The sequence below is a fragment of the Nannobrachium achirus genome (assembly GCF_963921795.1).
Source record: "Nannobrachium achirus genome assembly, chromosome: 2".
NCBI classification, from domain to species: Eukaryota; Metazoa; Chordata; class Actinopteri; order Myctophiformes; family Myctophidae; genus Nannobrachium; species Nannobrachium achirus.
The window spans coordinates 5282346-5304065 of record NC_137811.1 but is presented as its reverse complement, the minus strand read 5'-3'; the positions used below and the strand labels follow the sequence as shown (position 1 = coordinate 5304065).

Genomic DNA, 21720 nt, shown 5'->3' with positions numbered 1-21720 from the left:
GTACTATGACAATATAGAGCTATTTAATGTGTTAGTTCACCTATTTTTTACATAAAGCTGTGTGAAATACTTGCCATTAAAACAGTGGTTACAAATGTATTAATTCATTACCAGAGTCCCGTGGTCAGAGTTCTGGTCAGTTTTAGATGAATATAAAGTAGTTCTGGTGATTTGGCATGGGGCTCATGGCCCAATCATTAAAAATAGATGAATCCACAAAACTAGCGTCATTTGTATTGTTGACCTATTTCTACCAAATAGACCAACTTTCGTTCAACTTTGACCCCTCTGTCACATGGTACTATTTTTTGTGTCCAGTATCACTACGCCGCTGCAACATATTTCCCCAAAACAAGGTGCTTTGCAGTCAGCTGATCAGAACGAAACCTCGCTCTATATGGTAGAAATAGGCCAACAATACAAATGACGCTAGTTTTGTGGATTCATCTATTTTCAATGATTGGGCCACGCCAAATGGCCCCCACCCCATTGGAACAACTTAATATTCATTAGAAACTGACCAGAACTCTGACCACGGGACTCTGTTAATCAATGAATACATTTTTAACCACTGTTTTAATGGCAAGTATTTCACACAGCTTTATGTCAAAAATAGGTGAACTAACACTTTAACATTTACTTTAAGCAAAAACACACCACCATTAACCACTAAAACCCTATACTTAGGGTATATATGGACAACTGAATTTCCCCCTTGGGATAATCTATCTATCTATCTATCTATCTATCTATCTATCTATCTATCTATCTATCTATCTACTTACTGACCGTATTCATATAGCTCAGCTATAACAAAAAGTTCACACTCAGGTGGTTCAACGTTTTAGTGGAAACAACGCATCACGCAACCAACCTTCTTATTCTTCTCCTGTGCCTTGGCGCAGTCCTCTTTGGCCTTCTGCAATTGGTTGATCAGCCTGTCAATCTCATACTTGAGCTCCGCCTCCAGCTCCTGGTGGGCTTTCTTGGTGTGGATGAGCTCCAGAACCTTCTTGTCCATCTCTGACCTGTGCTTCTCCACCTCCACCTTGGAGCCCTGCAGCTCAGCGCGGCAACGCTCCACCTCCTGCACACGCACACACGCACACACACACACACACACACACACACACACACACACACACACACACACACACACACACACACACACACACACACACACACACACACACACACACACACACACACACGGATCGATTTAATTTTAGTCGACTAAATCTACAGTTGATTTTGTCGACGCAAATGTATTTCGGCGGGCCTTGCCAGTGTCAACATTTTTGTCTTAGGAATGCAACAAAAATATATATATATTATTGAACTCAAGTCTCCATGGTGTGAGTAATCAATAGAAAAAAAGTCATTTTGGGGGTGAACTACTCCTTTAAGTTACACACCTGCCAATGTGCGTGTGTGTGTGTGTGTGTGTGTGTGTGTGTGTGTGTGTGTGTGAGCGTGCGTGTCACCTTGTTCAGGCAGTCAGTGTGTGTGTGGTCAGGTATGTGTTACCTTGTTCAGGTTGTCAGTGTGTGTGTGGTCAGGTATGTGTTGCTTCATGGTGTTCAGTCTCTCCTGCAGCTCCTTCAGCTCCTCCTCAAACTCCTCCTTCTCCAGTCGAGCCTGGAGCAGCCTGACACACACACACATACGCACACGCACACACGCGCACACACACACACACACACACACACACACACACACACACACACACAGCTCAAATCTACCGCTCACTTCAAATTTCACACTTCACTTCAAGTGACACCTCTGCATGACGGAGGAGATATATCCCAGCAAGCACGGTCAGGAGGACCCCTGGACCAATCAGTGATGTCTCGACTGGGGCCAGATCAAGTCAAACCACGACTAGTCAGATCTGGCCTAAATATCACCTCGTATATCCAAGTTTCAAATTTCTACGTTCTTTCGTAAAGTAAAGCCCTGCTTCATCATACAAGGCGGTGCGTCGCGGTGCGAGGCGTTGTGTGCTTGTAGATCGGCTGTTTCCACTAGTTTAAATCATTGTTAAAACGATAAATGCAAAAAAACGATAAATGTTTTGGACATACAGGGTTTTCACACAATGACGGTTTATTGCACTGCATTTGGTGAGGTTCTGAGAATACTATGGGAAATGCTTGTATTGCGTGCTGTACTCACTCCTGCTTGGTGGAGCGCAGTTCGTCCCTGGTGGTGTGAAACTGCTCCATCCAGTGGCTGCTCTCGTCCCTGCAGTCGTCCAGCTGCTGGTGCAGCGAGCGGACGGACGTGTTGACCCGCTGCCGCTCCGCCTCGATGCCGGCCTGAGACTGACATGATGCAACCATGTTAGCATAGTATGTATTTGGCCCCCGACTCTTTTAAAAAATGTTTGATATTTTTCTGGGATCCCTACTCGTCTGGAAGAGCAGCAGCTGACCGAGAGAAAGACAGCTGCTGATCCGACAGATCTCTCTCTCTTTTTCTCTCTCCATCTTTCCCTCCCTCCCTCCTTCCCTCTCTCTCTCTCGCTCACACATATTCATGCGCACGCACACATGCAGACACACTTTTCATACCGTCCACATCCATCCGCCCAGGTTGTATCATGATTGCTTGCGATGGGAATTAAAACTCAATGGTAGCGGGTTTGTTTTATATCAACAGAAATAGTCACTACCAGTCACAGACTGGGAACAGCACACAAGTGACACGACACATCTCGCTTTGCTCTTGCAAGTACACGCCCACTGCCTGACCTACAATCCCTACAATGTGGCGCGGAGGGACACAGTTTGATCTTGGAAATCTAATGTTCTGTGTGCCACACAGTCATACGACTAATCATAAATCAGGCACCATGAGAAGCAGACACAGCACGCAGCACTTGACAAGTTTAGCAGTGATAGAGAGAGGGTAAAAGTCAGAGAGTTGAACAGAGGCATGGATGGACAAGAAACGTGTCAAAGTGAACTTATATTATCATCAAAATGGGACGCAAATTCCTTATTGAGGGGTTTTTTTTTTTTCTCCATTGGGCGAAGCAATGCGATGGTGTGTTGTGTGGATAGGCTAACGTTAATGTGTTTGTGTGTTTGTGTGTGCGTACGTGCGTGTTGCAAGGCGAAGAACAGCCCCCGTGTATTCATTATATTATGTATTATTGCTTTGTTCAGGCCCGACTCAATCTGAATAGAATCCTGTAGCGTGCGGAGCGCCCGACTTTTCAAAACGGCTAGCGTGAGCCCGGTGAATTTCCTCAACCACAAACCCATCCAACTTCCTTTAGTGTGGCGTGGAAACTCATTGGTCAGTCTTAACTTCACCATCCAGCAAGGAAACACATAATTCAAATGAATCACCTGCATTGCAAAGGCACTAAGTACATATTAGGCTACTCAAATGCAGTGGTGGAAAAAGTATTATTATTGTCTCCACCAGCCGAAGGCAGGGGGAGAGTATGTTTTCGCCCCTGTCCGTGCGTGCGTGCGTCCGTTCGTGCGTCCGTCCGTGCGTCCGTCCTCCAAGTTTGTTACCAGCTAATCTCCGGCACTGTTGGCCCGGTCGCTGCCAAAATGAGTACACACACTCCTTGGATGCCAATTCAGAACCTCTGCCCCACATTTAATGGCCCATCTAATGGCCCTGTTCTAGCGCCACCTTGAGGCCGATGTTTGCAAAACACATTTCTGATCAAATTTTTGAAATCAGCCTCATGGTGGCGCTATAACAGGCCGATTTGTGGTTTTACCTATAACTCCACCGATCAGTTTCAAACTTTGTAAGCGCACTCCCTGGATGCCAATTTAGAACCTCTGTCCCACATTTTTCAAATGGCCCTGTTCTAGAAAACACATTTCTGTACACTACTCCTACAGATTTTGTCCAAAAATCACGCAAATCGGTAGACGGTGTCTCTACAGTCATGTGATCGACACGGATCTGTCTGATTGTCCATATTCCATCCTGATTGGCTGAGACTGTCTTTCAAAGTTTGTAAGATTGGTCCATTTTGGACAAAATGCCTCAAATCACAAATGCAGAGTGCAATTAACGCACACACGTTCCCACTAGGCAGAGGAAGAAATGCCACTTCAAATTTTTGAAATCAGCCTCATGGTGGCGCTATAACAGCCCGATTTGTGGTTTTACCTATAACTACACCGATCAGTTTCAAACTTTGTAAGCGCACTCCCTGGATGCCAATTCAGAACCTCTGCCCTACATTTTTCACAGGGGCCTGTTCTAGCGCCACCAGGAGGCCAATTTGTGCAAAACTACCTTTTGGCCAGTACTCCTACAGATTTTGTGGCCCTGTTCTAGCGCCACCATGAGGCCCATGTTTGCAAAACACATTTCTGTACACTACTCCTACAGATTTTGTCCAAAAATCACGCAAATCGGTAGACAGTATCTCTACAGTCATGTGATCGACATGGATCTGTCTGATTGTCCATATTCCATCCTGATTGGCTGAGATTGGCTTTCAAAGTTTGTAAGATTGGTCCGTTTTGGACAAAATGCCTCAAATCACAAACGCAGAGTGCAATTAACATGAAATCGCGCACACACGTTCCCACTTGGCCGAGGAAGAAATGCCACTTCAAATTTTTGAAATCCGCCTCATGGTGGCACTATAACTATGACCAGCTCGCCCCGGTGTTCACCCACATCTTCATGTCCCAGCATGCTTCAAGGCCTCGACCATCATTCCTGTCCCCAAGAAGGCCAAGGTCACAGGCCTAAATGACTATAGACCCGTCGCCCTGACCTCTGTGGTCATGAAGGTCCTGGAGCGTCTTGTCCTGGCCCATCTGAAGCGCATCACTGATCCTGTGCTGGACCCGCTGCAGTTTGCATACAGAGCGAACAGATCCACGGAGGACGCCGTGAACATGGCTCTGCACTACACCTTGAAACATCTGGACACTGCCGGCAGCTATGCCAGGATCCTGTTCGTCGACTTCAGTTCGGCCTTCCTGGAGCACCAGCTGTCCCTGCTGCAAGTACCTGCCTCCACTCGCAAGTGGATTATGGATTTTCTGACCAACAGGTCTCAGCGGGTGAAGCTGGGGAAGAACATTTCCAGCTCTAGGTCCACCAGCACCGGTTCCCCACAGGGCTGTGTTCTGTCCCCTCTACTGTTCTCCCTTTACACCAACAGCTGTGTTTCTCTCCACCCGTCGGTCAAGCTCCTCAAGTTTGCGGACGACACCACCTTGGTAGGCCTCACCTCTAACGAGGACGAGTCAGCCTACAGGAGGGAGATCGAGCGGCTGCGGATTTGGTGTAACAACAACAACCTGGAGCTAAATGCCCTGAAGACAGTGGAGATGGTGTTGGACTTCAGGAGGGACCCAGCCCCGCCCCCTCCCATCATGCTGGAAGGCATCCAGGTGAACGCTGTGGAGTCCTGCAAGTTCCTGGGGATGATCATCTCCAGGGATCTGAAGTGGGAACTTAACATCGAGTCGAGGGCCATGATGACCCAGTTCTACACGGCCATCATAGAATCCATCCTCACTCACTCCATCCTCACCTGGTTCCCCGCTGCAGCTGCAAAAGATCTCATCAAGCTGCAGCGGGTGATACGCTCTGCGGAGAGGGTGATCGGCCGTCCCCTGCCCTCCCTCAAGTCCCTGCACGACTCCAGGGCGCTGAGGAGGGCAAGAAAGATCATGGCCGACACCTCCCACCCTGGCCACGGCCTCCTCACCCTGCTCCCCTCTGGGAGAAGGATGCGGCATCTGGCGGCCAAGACAGAGCGATACAAACGCAGTTTTTTCCCCTCAGCCGCCAGGCTGCTCACGGACGCTGGTTTCCCTTTTTCCCCTGCCCCCTAGGGATACCAGAAAAAGGACTATAATGTGACTATGTTGCACTACTGGACTGAACACTACGGCACTTTACCTTATATCATATATTTATTTATTTCTTGCACGTGTTTTGTGTTGTTGTTCGCATGTTATATGTGAAAAAAAGTGGACTGATTGAATGCACACTTGCCAAAACAAATTCCTATGTGTATTACACAATGGTAAATAAAACAAATAAAACAAATTCCTATGTGTATTACACAATGGTAAATAAAACAAATAAAACAAATTCCTATGTGTATTACACAATGGTAAATAAAGGAATCTGAATCTGAGTCTTTTCCACCCCTCTCTCGGGTGGTCGTCAGACGAGCTTCCATCGGAGTCTCCGATCCGTCCGATGCCCGCGTGTTGGTTCCCACGGGACCAGCCTGCTGGCCGGGAGCTCCCACATTGTATATAAGAGGTCCATCACAGGTTAGAAGGTACCACCATGACAATGGAGCATCTCTTCACCATTCTGCTTGGGATTTTGACCCTCTCGGCTGGCCTTCGAGCTAACCCTGTGCCTGACATCAGTGACTTCACACCTGAATTAATAGCGACACCCATATGTGATGTAAGCTATATTGTTTTTATTTATTTTTTCTAAATTTTTATCCCACGATTTTTGTAACCCATTTTTTCACCCGGTGCCAATTGCCTAAGCTGTGATCCTGGGCTCTACTCTCCCTCTGCCAACCTGGGGAGGGCCCCGAACTGAGCTCATGCTTCCTTCAATGCATGAGGAGTGAGCAGTCCGCTTCTTATCACCTGACAGGGGGAGCTTCCCCGGTTGGACGTAGCGCGTGGAAGGAACACGTTATTCCAACCAGTTCCATTCCCCTCCACCAGGCGCCCCGGCTGGCCAGGGGGAGGCTTTATAGAGATCAGGATTACTGCATGTTTTTGTGAGGGTATCTACCCTAGGAGACACGGGGAGAACATGCAAACTCCACACAGAAAGGCCCTTTTGCCAACCCCACCTAGGGTGTGGGCACTGATGACGCGGAGGAGGGAACACGCCCCCAGCACCCACAGTGTCCCCCGGCGGGAATCGAAACCCAGGACCTTCTAGCTGTGAGGCGACAGCACTACTGACTGCGCCACCGTGCCCCCTTATTGTTTTTATTTTTAACTAAAATGTTTTATTGTGTTTAGTTGTAACTAACATTCTGCTTTCTTACACACAAACAGAACGCATCAACATTCTACACTCCCAGTACCTCCACTCCCAACAGCGACATGACGGTAAGAGTTATTATCTGCAATTAGGTTGATTTAACCCATTTAGAACGGGTACACATTATTGTGTATCATTATTTCATGCTTTAACTATTGAAAAATAGCAGATATACAAGCTCACAGCGCGGCACCGAGTGCCGCGCTGCGAGTTTGTAGATCTGCTATTTTTGGGAAAATTGTGAAAATTTCAATTTTGACCCTATTCCATAAGTGTCTTTTGTCTACAAGCTCGCAGCGCGGCACTCGGTGCCACGCTGTGAGCTTGTATATCTGCTATTTTTCACTGGATAAAGCATTCTATAATTCTAGGCCTAAATGGGTATTATAGCATGACCACTGTATTGTAAAGAAAGAAGAGTGTTATTATTGCCTCTTCATGATACTGGATATACTGTAAATGTAGTTCTTCATAGGCAGACATGAGTTACTACAGATCACTGCAATTGTCACATGTTCACGTTGCCCAAGGAATATGAAATACTGCAACTAATAAGTAACACATTTTTGATTAGCAAGCTGTGTATTCATTATACTTTTACAAACCACATACAAAAGGGTACAGCAGGGCTCGGCAATAGGCAATAGGCAAAACTGGCACCCCGGAAATTATTTCTGGCCCCTCAGATTATTTTGAGATTTATTCATTTCTATTCTACTTGACAGTCCCACTAGATTGGTAGCACTACGAGCGAACAAACGTGTCGCTGCTCTGGACCGTCTCTCTCTGGCTTCCCACAGACAGTCAGGCACTAAGTTGTGTGAGAGTTGTGTGGGGGAGGCGGGGGGCAGAGACAGCACAATGCATTGCGGATGGAAGTCACATGGTTTGAAGTCTAGTGAGAGTCCTGTGGTTGCACAGAGCACCATCCAACAAGCACACAACACGTACTCAACACGCACAGAGACAGTTGTAGGCAAACATTAGAGGGCAGACAAGCTGCACTTGATGACAGAAGGGCAGGGTTCAACTGCCAACCAATAGGGAAGAAAGGCCATGATGCAATCCCACACAGCTGTGTTCACTTGTAGTTTGTACTCCACAGCAGCAGAGTTTGTCTGCACTGCAGTGAGATGTAGGCCTGGGGCGGTATCGACATTTTGTTACCGCGATTACCGTCTTCCCATTTACCGACGGTACTGCGGTAATTACCGCACCCCCGTATCTATTAATTAAGGTTCGGCGATAAGCCAAAATATTGCAATCATCTTCCCAAAAGTCGCCTCTCCACAGTGGAGAGGCGACACAGCCTGACCGCCCGAGTTATACTTCTCCGTACAGCACAGCGGGTATGGCTTTGAAAGGAGCAGATCTACAAGCTCACAACACATTGCATCCGCGACGCGTTCTGAGCTTTTAGATCTGCACTGTCGGGTTACCATAGTAACGTAGGCTAGCTAGTAGGCTTTTCAGACACAAACAGCTGTGTGAACAAACCAGAAGAGGACGGGTAGTCAGATCGTGTACAGTGATTCTGTAAACTCACGTCACGTCTCAACTCTCAAATCCCAGTGATTGAGTGCTGCTATATACAGGTTTTAGTTACAAGACTTGACAGAAAAGGTTATAAAATCTCCGACGCGCCGCCGAACGGGCACAACGTGCGACGCGATGGAAAAAGTAAAATAGTTTCATTTTCGGTTTTAGTCCACGCGGCCCGCGCTCCGCCAGTAATCCGTATGAATAAAAAAAGATATGCCACAACACAAGGTATGTATTAACATCCTTGTGTCGTGTGGATTACAGAGAAAGTTCTGTACTCCTCTACGCAGGCAGCAGCAGTGACTGTCTGTGTCTCTGAGCGTGAGAGTGACGTATGTGGCTTCCAAACTGTGGTACACGGCCCAGAGCAGAGCGGCATGGAGCGCATGCGGTCCTCGCTTCTCCCCTGTTTTAAAACTCGCTTGTTTTCCAATAAAAAATAGACTTTTTTTTGTCTTTTTTTACCGCGGTAAGCACACTGACACCGCGGTAGACCTCGGTTTACCGCGGTACGGCGGTACGGCGGTTACCGTGTCCAACCCTAGTGACATGAAACCTCCATTTCAGAACGAAAAATATTATAAATAAATTAAAGTTAAGTGTGTGTCACAGTAAGCATTCGACAATAACAATGAATGTTACAAATATTTCTTTACATGTCATAGATGGTGACAGTGATGCCTACACAGATGCAATTGATTGAATGTGCTATTCATAATAAAATGCAAGCTTTATACAGTGGTGGAAAAAACATCTCCAAAAGAACTACATGGCCAAATACCATATCTGCTTCCTCCTCAAGCGGAAGCGCCCACTTCCCGCAAAGCATTGTGGGAAATGTATTATTTTTTGGAAGAGACTTTGACGCAACTTTGAACAAACAACTTTGACTGAACTTAGTGCGTCCCAGTGTGAGTGCAGCCTCTCTCACACACACATACGCACACGCACGCACGCGCGCGCGCACACACACACACACACACACACACACACACACACACACACACACACACACACACACACACACACACACACACACACACACACACACACACACACACACACACACACACACACACACACACACACACACACACACACACACACACACACAGTCTGCAGAGTCACGCACCACGCAGCAGTGGAGTGGTGGTGCTGCTGGCTGCTGTGAGCTTGTACCGTCGTACCTGTGGTAAAACTGCTTCTGTCTTGGTTGGAAACTAACTGGTGCCATATCATTATCCATGCTTCATCTTTCTTCATCTTTGGTGCTGTGTCTAAAATCCTTGCAAGCAGCCAAAACTATCACGGCAAAGCTGTGGTGCTTCTCAAATGGCTTTGCGTAGATGAGACCAGGTAGGTAGGATAAACACAAAGTTTGCTGTCCATATTCCTCTTTAAACGCCCCTTTTCACTGTTTACTCCTCTTTCTTCATGCCTTTGGATTGTGATCATGTGTCATTTCTCTTGCCAACTAGAACCAGATATGGAAGAAATGTTTCGAGTTCTCTTGCAGTCTGTCTTTCTGCAGGCTTGCAGCTGCACTCAATTCACTAACGACCAATTTGTGATCCAACGTGCAGCGGCGTTGCGCAGAATGCGCACATTATTCAATCTACAAACTCATGACTTTCTTCAAATAGCCTTTCATTTAATGTTCTGGCCCGCCATCTAATTGGCCCGGAATGAATTGGCCATATCTAATTGCCGACCCCTGGTGTACAGGAAACGGCAGCTTGGCATGCGAGCAACACTGTGAAAACCACAAGTCAGTTCAGTCACAGTGTGTTACTGAATAACACAACTGTCTGTTCTGTTAACCCATTTAGGCCTGAACACATTATGACGCAATATGTTATGCTTTAAATATAAAAAAAATAGCAGATATACAAGCTCACAGCGCGGCACCGAGTGCAGCGCTGCGAGCTTGTAGATCTGCTATTTTTGAAAAATCGCGAAAATTAGAATTTTGACCCGATTCTATAAGTGTCTTTTGAATCCTTCTAAGATTTTTGGAAAAAACATATGTTTCTATTGTCTGCAATCTGGCCAGCCATCGTCAAAGAAAGGGACCTTTTCACTTAACTGGAGCTCAGTTAGTCTGTTCTTGAGAGACTACTATGTCAGTGGTGCTCAAACCTTTTCATGTGAAGGACCCCTAAACTGATATTTATTTGGCCACGGACCCCCATCTCAAAATATATAGTTCCAGGGACCACCCAGAAGCAAAATTTGAGTTACAAACGTTTGCTTTGAAAATACATATATTCAAAGATTTGCACACATTTTCACGACTTTTTCAAAAATAGCAGATCTACAGAGTGCCGCGCTGTGAGCTTGTATATCTGCTATTTTTCACTGGTTAAAGCATTCAATAATTCTAGGCCTAAAACATGCAGGAATCCTGTGTATACTGGTGTTTTGAAGCTGAACTGAACAACACACAGCGGGAGTGTACCATCACTGACAAACAACTTTTCCGGATTCGCCAGACAAAGGATTACTTGAACAAAAAGCAAGATGTGAGTATTTAATATAAACGTTTACTGCCAAATAATTAAGGATACAGAGTGACTCCTGATAATGCTATGTTCCACCTAGAGAAACTCATGTAAGGTGAAGTGATGTGATGATGGTTGTTAGAGCAGTGGTTCCCAAACTTTTATTGTCTCAGGGCACCCCATAATTTTTTATTTTATTTTTTATCCGAGGCACCCCTACATTATAATTTTCACTCCCAGCACCTTACATTTATAGCATATCGTCGTTGTCAGGTGGAAACCTTGTATGTATCTATAAAATGTACTAAACTAGTGAAAACAGCAGATCTACAAGCACACAACGCCTCGCGATGTAGATCGGCTGTTTTCACTAGTTTTGTGCAATGTTTTTTTATGATGAAGCAGGGCAAAAGACATGAGGAGATAGGAGGTTTCTGCCCGACAGTGATGATATTTTAGTGATTATGTTGCGTTGAGATAACAGCCATTTTGGTTAGAACTGACTGAAAATAGCTTTGTACTTCAAGTTTAAAATTATACTAAATAATATTTTTTCAAGTGTCCAAATAAATTCCAAATATTATCAAATTATCTCGTGGCACCCCTGGACTGCCGTCACAGCACCCCTGTGTTAGAGACATGAAACTATAATGATCCTAGTTTGAATTCCAAGTAGAACACATTTTAAAGCTATTAATGATCCTAGTTTGAATTCCAAGTAGAACACATTTTAAAGCTATTATGACATTCTGTTTTTACCAATGATAAAAGTCTTTGCCCTAGTCCTAAAAACATGTTTTAAAATGTTTAAACTTCAAATTCTGCTCCATGTAGTTGGGGCAGGGTTTTTCCTCTCCCTGAGGGCATAGGCATTTCAGGCATCCAACCCTAACCCTAACCCTAACCCTAACCCTGTTAATTTGTCGAACTTAACTCATTGACTGCCTGACCCGAGTTTCCCGAGTTATTACAGTACCCCCAGACTGCCATAAACACATTGGGTGCCCACGGTGATTCAGGGTTTACCCTCGCAGGGGCCCATCGTCTCCATGGCAACACGTCATTTTACGTACCTTCGCGTGGAAAAAGTATCCGTAATATGTTGAGTAAATGTAATCCAAGTATGTCCAGTTTATTTTCACGATAATGTTTTCTTTCAGTCAGGACAGCTTTTTACCAATCTTGGGCCACAGCGTTTGTGTCACGGTAGGTAGAAAAGACCGCGCATTGAACATGGTGATTGAAAAAGCTAGACCAGGAGAAGAATCCGCCATGTTACGTTACCTCCGCGTCACTGGGAAAATAGTATCCATGATACGAGTATGTGTAATCCACGGATGTCCTGTTTATTTTCACGGTCATGATTTCTCTCAGTCTGGACCACTTTTTACCAAACCTGGGCCACAACGTTTGTCACGGGCGGTAGAAAAGGCCGCTTATTGAACATGGAGGTGATGAAAAACTTAGATCAGACAGGAGAGGAATGTACCAGCGCAAATGCTGTCGTGCGAGCCGAGGGGCAAGGAGAGTGCAGGATCTCAATACAATACAACAATCTTGGTTAGGCAACAGAAGCTTGTGATTGGCTGCAGGGAGACTGCACGCCGAGGGGCAAGGAGAGTGCAGGTTCTCAATACAATATAACAATCTTGGTTAGGCAACAGAAGCTTGTGATTGGCTGCAGGGAGACTGCACGTGTACCGCGCTGCATTTTGGGAATGTAGTGTTTTTCCCATATTGTTGGTTTTTGATCACCGTGGTAGATCCTTCATTGCGGTAGCAAAGTACAGTAACTACAGTACAGTATAGATATTGTAAAACGCGGCAAAAGCGGCGTGGGCCTCCAGAGACATCAAAGAGATTGACGTGTAGACACCTCGTGGGCATCCCATGAGTTAAAAATCTTTTTTTTTGGAGCTCAAAAAATGTATTAGGCATGATCGCAATCGCGAAATTGCATGTTTAACCCCCATACCAACCACATCTTTCAAAATGGCAGCCATGTTTGTTTACATTTGAAGAAAAAACAATGGCTTCTATCTCATGAATGCCTGAACGGATTTCCAAGCGGATTTTTTTGTTTGCAAGCTGCGAACAGCGTGCACACATATGGTGCATGATCTAGGCATGGGCGTGCACGATCCGTGCACTAAAAATGTATCCGTGCACTAAAAATTACAATTATTGGCAGTGAGGAACTTGGCAGCCATTTTGAAAAGGCAATGAATGAGTTTAAATAACTTAAATAAATGTATTTGCAATGTAAAAGATGGAGAGTTTATCACTTGCTGGACATAATGTAATTAATCTTCTCTACAGGGAACCACCAAAGACTGCCCCTGCGGGAGCTGGGAAGAACGTCCTGTGGAGGAGTTTCTTAGACAACTTAGAGACGTTGTTGAAACAATAAGAAAGAAGACAAACTCACAGCGAGGCTAGAAGGAACCCCATGTGCTTTATTACACGCTGGGGTTGGAGGGACTGGTCACTTGGTCACTCAGTAGTCACACAACACGTGTTTTAGGCCTAGAATTATTGAACGCTTTAACCAGTGAAAAATAGCAGATATACAAGCTCACAGCGCGGCACCGAGTGCCGCGCTGCGAGCTTGTAGATCTGCTATTTTTGAAAAAGTCTTGAAAATGTGTGCAAATCTTTGAGTATATGTATTTTCAACGCGAACGTTTGTAACTCAAATGTTGCTTCTGGGTGGTCCCTGGAACTAGATATTTTGAGATGGGGGTCCGTGTCCAAATAAATATCATTTTGGGGGTCCTTCACATGAAAAGGTTTGAGAACCACTGACATGGTAGTCTAGTCTCTCAAGAACAGACTAACTGAGCTCCAGTTATGTGAAAACGACCTTTTCTTTGACGATGGCTGGCCAGATTGCTGACATAGAAACATGGGTTTTTCAAAAAAACCTTAGAAGGATTCAAAAGCCACTTATAGAATCGGGTCAAAATTTGAATTATCACGATTTTTCAAAAATAGCAGATCTACAAGCTCGCAGCGCGGCACTCTGTGAGCTTGTATATATCTGCTATGTTTCAATAGTTAAAGCATAAAATAATGATACGCAATAATGTGTACCCGTTCTGAATGGGTTAAAGGAGTAGTTCACCCCCGTGAGTAATTACTGATTACTCACGTCATGGAGACTTGAGTTCAATAATATTTTGTGTTTTTTTTTTTCTCTCAAGTCTCCATGGCATGAGTAATAATTGTGGGCTCGCTGAAAGTGAGTGTCATCTTCATCATTTCTTCATTTATATATCAGTCATGCAGTCAGTATCTCCGCAAAACTTTGGCACCGATCTACTCCTACAGACTACACCGAAAAACACCATTCGAACTTTAATGTGTTCAGCTTACTGTGGAGACGTGTGGCATTACTTTTCTTTAAAGGGGAGGTTCAGGGAATTAAGATTTTTGTTTATATAGATATTTTACATGTAGAATAGTAATTTCTGAACCCCTGTTAAAGAAAAATTGGAACTTTATATTAAAGCATTGTGGAATAAGACAGCTTTACATTTTTGAATCATATATGGGGTCTCACATTTTTATGCTTTTACCATCGTTCGCATCACGGTGATGCTTATTCATTAATTACTTTTGATAGGCTACTTAATAGCCTATCAGGTCGGTTACTAGGCAGCTCCTTCCCTTCTTCATGTTAGCCCCGGATGCTAAACGCTAACGTTCTCACTGTGTGTTGTTGCTGTTGTTGCTGTTCCCTCTCTCTCTGTGTGTGTGTGTGTGTGTGTGTGTGTGTGTGTGTGTGTGTGTGTGTGTGTGTGTGTGTGTGTGTGTGTGTGTGTGTGTGTGTGTGTGTGTGTGTGTGTGCGCGCGTGCGTGCGTGATTGAGTGAGAGAGAGTGGTGGAAAAAGTACTCAAATGTTTCACGTGTTTCAAGTATCACTACTACTACTACTAGAAGTACTGCAAATAATAATTATAATAATAATACTCAAGTAAAGTCAAAGTACCTGAAAACAAAGTACTTGAGTAAATAGTTACTTTCTTTTTTTGAATAAATGTACTTCAGTGCCTTTTTTTAATCAAGAAAACCAAAGCAGATACTTCCGTGAATGGGCGTGGTGTACATGGTATACATAGGCCACGCCCCTACAGCCATTTTTTTTCAAACTGTTCGATTTTTTTCATCATTAAAATGTTGTCTGTTGGTTAATAATGCATTACTCTGTTGGTTAATAATAATGACTCTGTTGTGTGACAGACTGGGAATAAACGTATCATATTTATTTGACTGAACCAGGCCTTTAAAAAATGTTCAGTAGTTTTTTTAAATATTTAACTTTAAGCACTCAATGAATTTTTAGGGGACTGCCCCATAGATCGAACTCCCGTTGGGTCGAACAGCATCGGCAGGTTAGATAATCACCCGTGTCACGGTTACTGAGGTTAGGTTTAGGGATAGGGTTAGGCATAGTTTTACTGAGGTTAGGATTAGGATTTGGGTTAGAGTTTGGTGGTCGATCCAAAGGGTGTTCGACCTAATGACATGTTACCGCATTTTTAATGGGAAATGCGTCTGGAGAAACAGGAGAAGAGACCCATGTTTTTGCTTAGGCACTGCAGCCGCAATTTTCACAATACATATATTTTGAATTTGAATGACTAAAAGTTCTCAAAACGAAACTCCTGTCCGGGAGGTCTGTTGATTGATGGAGGTCTGTTTCAGAGCACAAGGGAAATTCCTGCCCAGGAGTTTCGTTTTGAGCACTTGGCCCCAAAGTCATTTTAGCAGAGCCAGATGGGTGGGTTCTGCTCTTACTAGCAGGGCAATAGGCAATACATTCAGCCTTGTCATCTTAGCCCAGTTTTTTGGCAAAGTAAAGCCCTGCATCATACAAGGCCGTCTCACAAAAGTAGTGAAAACAGCAGATCTACAAGCACACAACGCCTCGCACCGTTTAAATCATTTTTTAAATGATAAATGCAAAACGAACGGTTTTGGACATACAAGATTTTCACCCGACAACGACGATATCTGAACTGTCGCTGGAGTAGCGGGAGCGCCACCGTCGCCCCCTGCAATGTTGTGGCCCACGGCTTGGTACCCTAGACATAATTCGGCCCTTGGGGAAAACTAATTGGGGAACCCTGCTCTACCGACTCGTCGGGTCGAGGCACATATAAATACACAAGCTCTTAATTTGTCTTGTTAACTAATGAATGGAAAACTAGAAAAGAAAATTTCTAAGAAATTTTAAGTGTGCCTGCAGCTCGCTAAGTCTGTGCAACCTTGTGTAGCGGTTGGTGTTAGTGTTTCGTTTTGAGAGGGTCGTTCCCCCTGAAAAACACGTTTTGGCATGAAACGGTTACGTTTTGCGCGTTTGTGGTGCCCCCTATGGGTCGAAGTGGAAATGCTTTTGGGTATATGTTCAGTATAGCGCCCCCCACTTGTGGTTAAAATTTGGTGTTGACTGGATGTTTCGTTTGTGATTTATGGCTACTTCTTACAAAACGGGCTCCTCCCGCTAACTTTGGAACCCTGTTACGGAAGAACGGTATGGACTATCAAAATATCGTTTAAATATGTTTATCGCATGAGTCCATAGATCGTGTGTATCGATTTTTGTGACATTTGGAGAAAATATGTAGGAAAAGGAGCAAAAAGTGTGTTTTGAAGAAAATTCAAAATGGCGGAAAATCTATCCTGACGCAAATGGGCGTGGCCTATATGAGGAGATGCGTCATGACCCAAGGAATCCAGGGAAAAAAAAGAATTTTAATTTTCCGACCCACGGTTCAAGAGTTACAGGCCGAAAGGTAAAGTGGACTGTTATAGCGCCACCATGAGGCCAACTGACGAAATTATTTTTTATTTAATCCTTGATATCATTATAAATCTCCTCTCCAAGTTTTGAAACTGTAGCCCCTATGGTTTGCGAGAAAAGAAATATTGAATGTGAGTTTTTGCGATTCCCATTATAAGTCAATGGGTAAAATTAATTCACTAATAAATTAATATCAATTAAACGATACAACTTTTCTCTTAGAAAAGTAATAGCACCCCATTCCCGGCCGAGCCGCACGTTTTGATGTATATATTGCGGCGGTGGCGTAAATCGTGCGGCACTTATTACGTGCCGAAATGTTGTGGCGACATTATGTACTTACCGGTACTTACTTACTTACTTACTTAAGTATGGCGGATTACAATAAGTGTTTTGCCATTGCATGGCAGGCACACTTAATAAGTAGCCTATATTGATCTGAGAATTGGACAAACACTTGGGTTATATTATATTTTAGAAATGTGCATTTCATTGCTCAATATGCAGTAAATGCTACTGTATAGGTAGGTAGTAACAGTAAGTGTAACAGCCAAATAATGCAGTGTTTTAATAATAATTGTATAACCTGTGATAATGCTGAAAGTGAAAGGCCAATAAACAATACACAGTGACAATACTGTATGTGTAGCCTAGAACTGTACATAACATGCAGTATCTATTTTGTCTGCTGTCCTTTACACCCACATGGGCTGTGGGAACCAAGAAAGGTGCACGATGGCACTTCAACCCTGCTATCCTGATAAAACAAGTGAAAGTATATCTACCATTTCACAACACATGTGAGTTGTGAGACATTGTATGATTAAAGTAAAATGGGGCTTAAAAATTGACTTCCAATGACGAGTTTGATGAGTTTGGGCCGACATTTGCATAAAAAACACCCTTAAATATTCTCGAAACGCCCCGATTTTACGACCAGAATACGAATAAAAGTATAATGTCTGGATCCAAGATGTAGTGGAGTAGAAGAAAAGGTATTGGACATTTGAAATACTTGAGTAAAGTACAAATAACTCAAAGATGTACAGTACTTGAGCAAATGTTACTTTACACCACTGATTGCAACGGTCAAAAAAGTAAAAAGTAGGTTTATATCAGCAAAAATGTATCAGAAATGCTTGGCGCTTTAGCTCTATCCATCTCTATCTGGTTCATTGATTAAAAAGTCCTTTAAAACGTTTTTTTATTGTTGAGAGAGAAAAAAAATGTTGCACATTAAGTTACCACTGCCCTAGAGAACACACTGGCCCTATGCACGTGTGCAGAGCAGTAGCACTGAAATCTTTCTTATCATCTGCCTGTTCCATTGTGTCCCGTATTGTACACAATGCATCATCACGACATACAATACAATACAGTACATATCAGCAACAGCAATAAAAAGATAGGTTTACAGGAAAAGAGTGGGGCGGGGTCGGGGCAGAGGAAATTAACCCATAGACCAGGTACGCATTATTGCGTATTATTACATTAGAATTTTGACCCGATTCTATATGTGTCTTTTGAATCCTTCTAAGGTTTTTTTTTGAAGAACCTGTGTTTCTATGTCAGCAATCTGGCCAGCCATCGTCAAAGAAAAGGTCCTTTTCACTTAACTGGAGCTCAGTTAGTCTGTTCTTGAGAGACTACTATGTCACCCCCAGAAGCAACATTTGAGTTAGATAGTAGATTGTTCAAAAATAAAACGACCATATTCCCCATCCACCTTCACCACTACTGCACTGACCAAACGGACGGAGCCAAGAAGAGAAAAAAGTGCTTCTCTTCTCACTGCTGCTGAACGCAGCCTAGATGACACGACACCCCCCCCCCCCCCCCCCCCCCACACACACACACACACACCCACCCTAAATATCTTTACATCGAATCTGAACGAATCACACAAACGATCAATTTGGATTCAAAACGGCGATTTTCGCGGAAAAGCTACAAGTTTGCATGCCTGACAGTAGCAACTACTGGAAAAATATGCTGTTGGCGTATAGCCAAACTTAATGCACATTTGAGGATGCTCTTTTCATTTCTCGTTGCTCTTTTGCACCCTTTCTTTTATCATCTTTCTACGTCTTATTATTATTATTACCCCTTTTAGATCTTAATTTTTTTTTTTTTTACATGTGGTTTGCTGCTACTATATTGTTTGCCGTTATTTTAGATACGCCACTGCATTGTCTGAAGGATACCAAACAAAACAAGTTTTACTCTTATCATGTACCTGTACAAAAGACCTAACCATAAATAGTGCAATGGCTTAGTGAAATTACCGTTACGGAGCGGATAAAAGCGCAGAACTTTTTTTTAGGCTTCTTTAGGACCTAACGATGGATTTTATAAGGGGAAACATCATGGATTTTTTATGTTTACCCATATAATATCCATATCAAGTTGGGCTCCCATAGACTTTCTATACAGGAGGAAAATACCCAGAAAGAAAATCTGCTTTAAGTAGGATGTGAGGGGTCTAACTAGGGGTTTGTCATGATTCTGAATCCATTGCAAGCATTTGTTTTGCACAAAAATCTTTCCTTGGGCGAGAAATGCCCCCACAAAATGATGGTTTAGTGATGAGTCATAATTTTTAACAGTTTTTTGGGTGTTTTTGGGTCATGAGAATCATGACAAACCCCTAGTTAGACCCCTCACATCCTACTTAAAGCAGATTTATTGTCTGGGTATTTTCCTCCTGTATAGAAAGTCTATGGGGGACCAACTTGATATGGATATTATATGGGTAAACATCAAAAATCCATGATGTTTACCCTTATAAAATCCATCGTTAGGTCCTAAAGAAGCCAAAAGAAAAGCTCTGCGCTTTTATCCGCTTCGTTTCGGTAATGTCAAAAACCAGCGTTAAGCAACTGAGCTAAAAGTACAACCTTGAACCTGGAACCTTACCTGTGACAGAGACTCCATGCTGCTCCTCAGTCTCTCCATGTCGGTGCTGTACTGCTCGCGGAGAGCCTCCATCTCGCGGTCGTGCGAGGCCACCTCCTCCTTCAGGGCGCCCTTCAGGGCGGTCAGCTCCCTCTCCCGCTGCCTCAGCACCTCCTCCGCCCGCTGCCTCTGCTGGCCCGCCGCGCCCAGCTCCGCCTGGCACGACGCCAACTCCTACGCAACGCACACACACACACACACACCAGAGCCTTGTATTAGAGCAGGGGGTCTTCAACGTTTTCAGGCCAAGGACCCCTTAGTTGAGAGAGAGATGAAGCAGGGACCCCCCACAACCGTTTCATTGATTCCATACCGTTTCATTGTTTGACGGCACAATCATCAGTTGTGGGCTCGCCGAAGGCGAGAACACTATGTTATCCTCGTTATTTATAAATTGAGTTCCGCCGCATATTTCCGCCGCAGACAGTTGGTATTTTCCGCCGCAGACGGTAGAAAGGCAGAGCCACTAGCCAATGAGGTGGCATGATTGTATTTGAGTTCCGTCGCAGACAGTATAAAGGCAGGGCCCTTAGCCAATGAGGTGTAATTGAGGTGTGGAAAATCTGGGAGTGGTGTTAGCTGGGGTATTGGTTGAGCTTCACATGGCAATTAACACGTCACCTTTGGGGGGAAATATATAATGAGTTCTGCCGTATATTTTTGCCACATATGCACGTACGTACATCCGACCATCTATCCATCCATCCATCCATTGCTGGCTCCTTTCCAAGTGAAGGAGCAGCGGTTCTACTCCGAGTCTCTCCCAGATGACTGAACTTCTTCTCGCCTTCATCCCTACGGGTTGAGGCCATTGTATCCACAATGGTATTCTTTCGGTCATGACCCACAGAGTAGGAACAAAGATTGACCTGTATAGACTGAGAGCTTTGTTTCCTGGCTCAGCTCTCCCTGTGTAGGCCTGTCACAATCATTACATCATCGCTGAATTGCGATTATTTAACATCTGTAAAATGTTCAGATATTTTCAAACTAAAAAAAAAAAAAAAAAAAAAAGGAAGTGGAAATAGCAGATCTACAAGCCCACAAGGTGTCGATGCGACGCGTTGTGAGCTTGTTGACCAATTTTCTTTTTGAAGTATAATACAAGTTGTCAAACATGTCAGTCAAGTCATTTCTTTGTATATTTAAGTCATGTGTCAATTCTACCAGCAATGGATGGATGGATGGATAGATGGTCGGATGTACGTACGTACGTAAGGACAAACATTGTCAGAATCTAATCTGTATATGTTGTTTTGTGTCCATAAAGTGTGTCTTTGAGATCCATTTCACTGTACGATGTAAGTCAGTCAATAGCCGCTTCCCAATCCAAGGGATTTGCACCATAGTGCGCATTTCAAGGGCGATCACGTCACTGGGCCGCGCCGACTCCGCCGAGTGCTGTCCCATTTCGTAGACCACATTTAACCTACCCTTGGAATGTGCACTACTTTCTCCTCGTTTTGAAGCATACAGCTGATGGTCACTTCAAGCACTTCGTTGGATAGCGGAGTCCCACAATGCAACACGCCTCCATCGCATTAAAAGAGTGAAAATTACCGACCGTCACGGGCCAGCGAGAGGCGCTTGTGCATTGTGAGCTTGTAGAGCAGGTGGAGCAACAGGCCACCCCAGGCCGAACATCGTACGCCTTGGACGGATGAGACGACTCTCACTGCCCGCCTCGGTTCGAGTGATGCTGGTTCTCAATTCTCCTCGAACGTCAAAATAGCTGTGAATTATCAGGTGAATTATGACCCCCCCCAAAAATTAAAAATATCCTAAAATGTCTTAAAAGTTAATTCCGCGTCACAAAAAAAAAAGTTTGGGCGTTTAAGAAGGTAAAATACGTAGTTTAAAAGCACAGCGGAGGAAAAAATGGC

At 44.1% G+C, this 21720-nt stretch overlaps 1 protein-coding gene across 1 annotated transcript in view; it reads right to left on the bottom strand.

Annotated features, from left to right (window-relative positions):
- LOC308301406 (cingulin-like) overlaps nt 1-21720 on the bottom strand; it is an 82248-nt gene that overhangs the window by 22857 nt on the left and 37671 nt on the right. Inside the window, exons 11-14 of the mRNA XM_080745386.1 lie at nt 19799-20011; nt 2176-2324; nt 1528-1648; nt 875-1087 (exon numbers count right to left, since the gene is read on the bottom strand). Coding sequence (XP_080601512.1) covers nt 875-1087; nt 1528-1648; nt 2176-2324; nt 19799-20011 — 696 coding nt within the window. The remainder of the gene's footprint in view (nt 1-874; nt 1088-1527; nt 1649-2175; nt 2325-19798; nt 20012-21720) is intronic.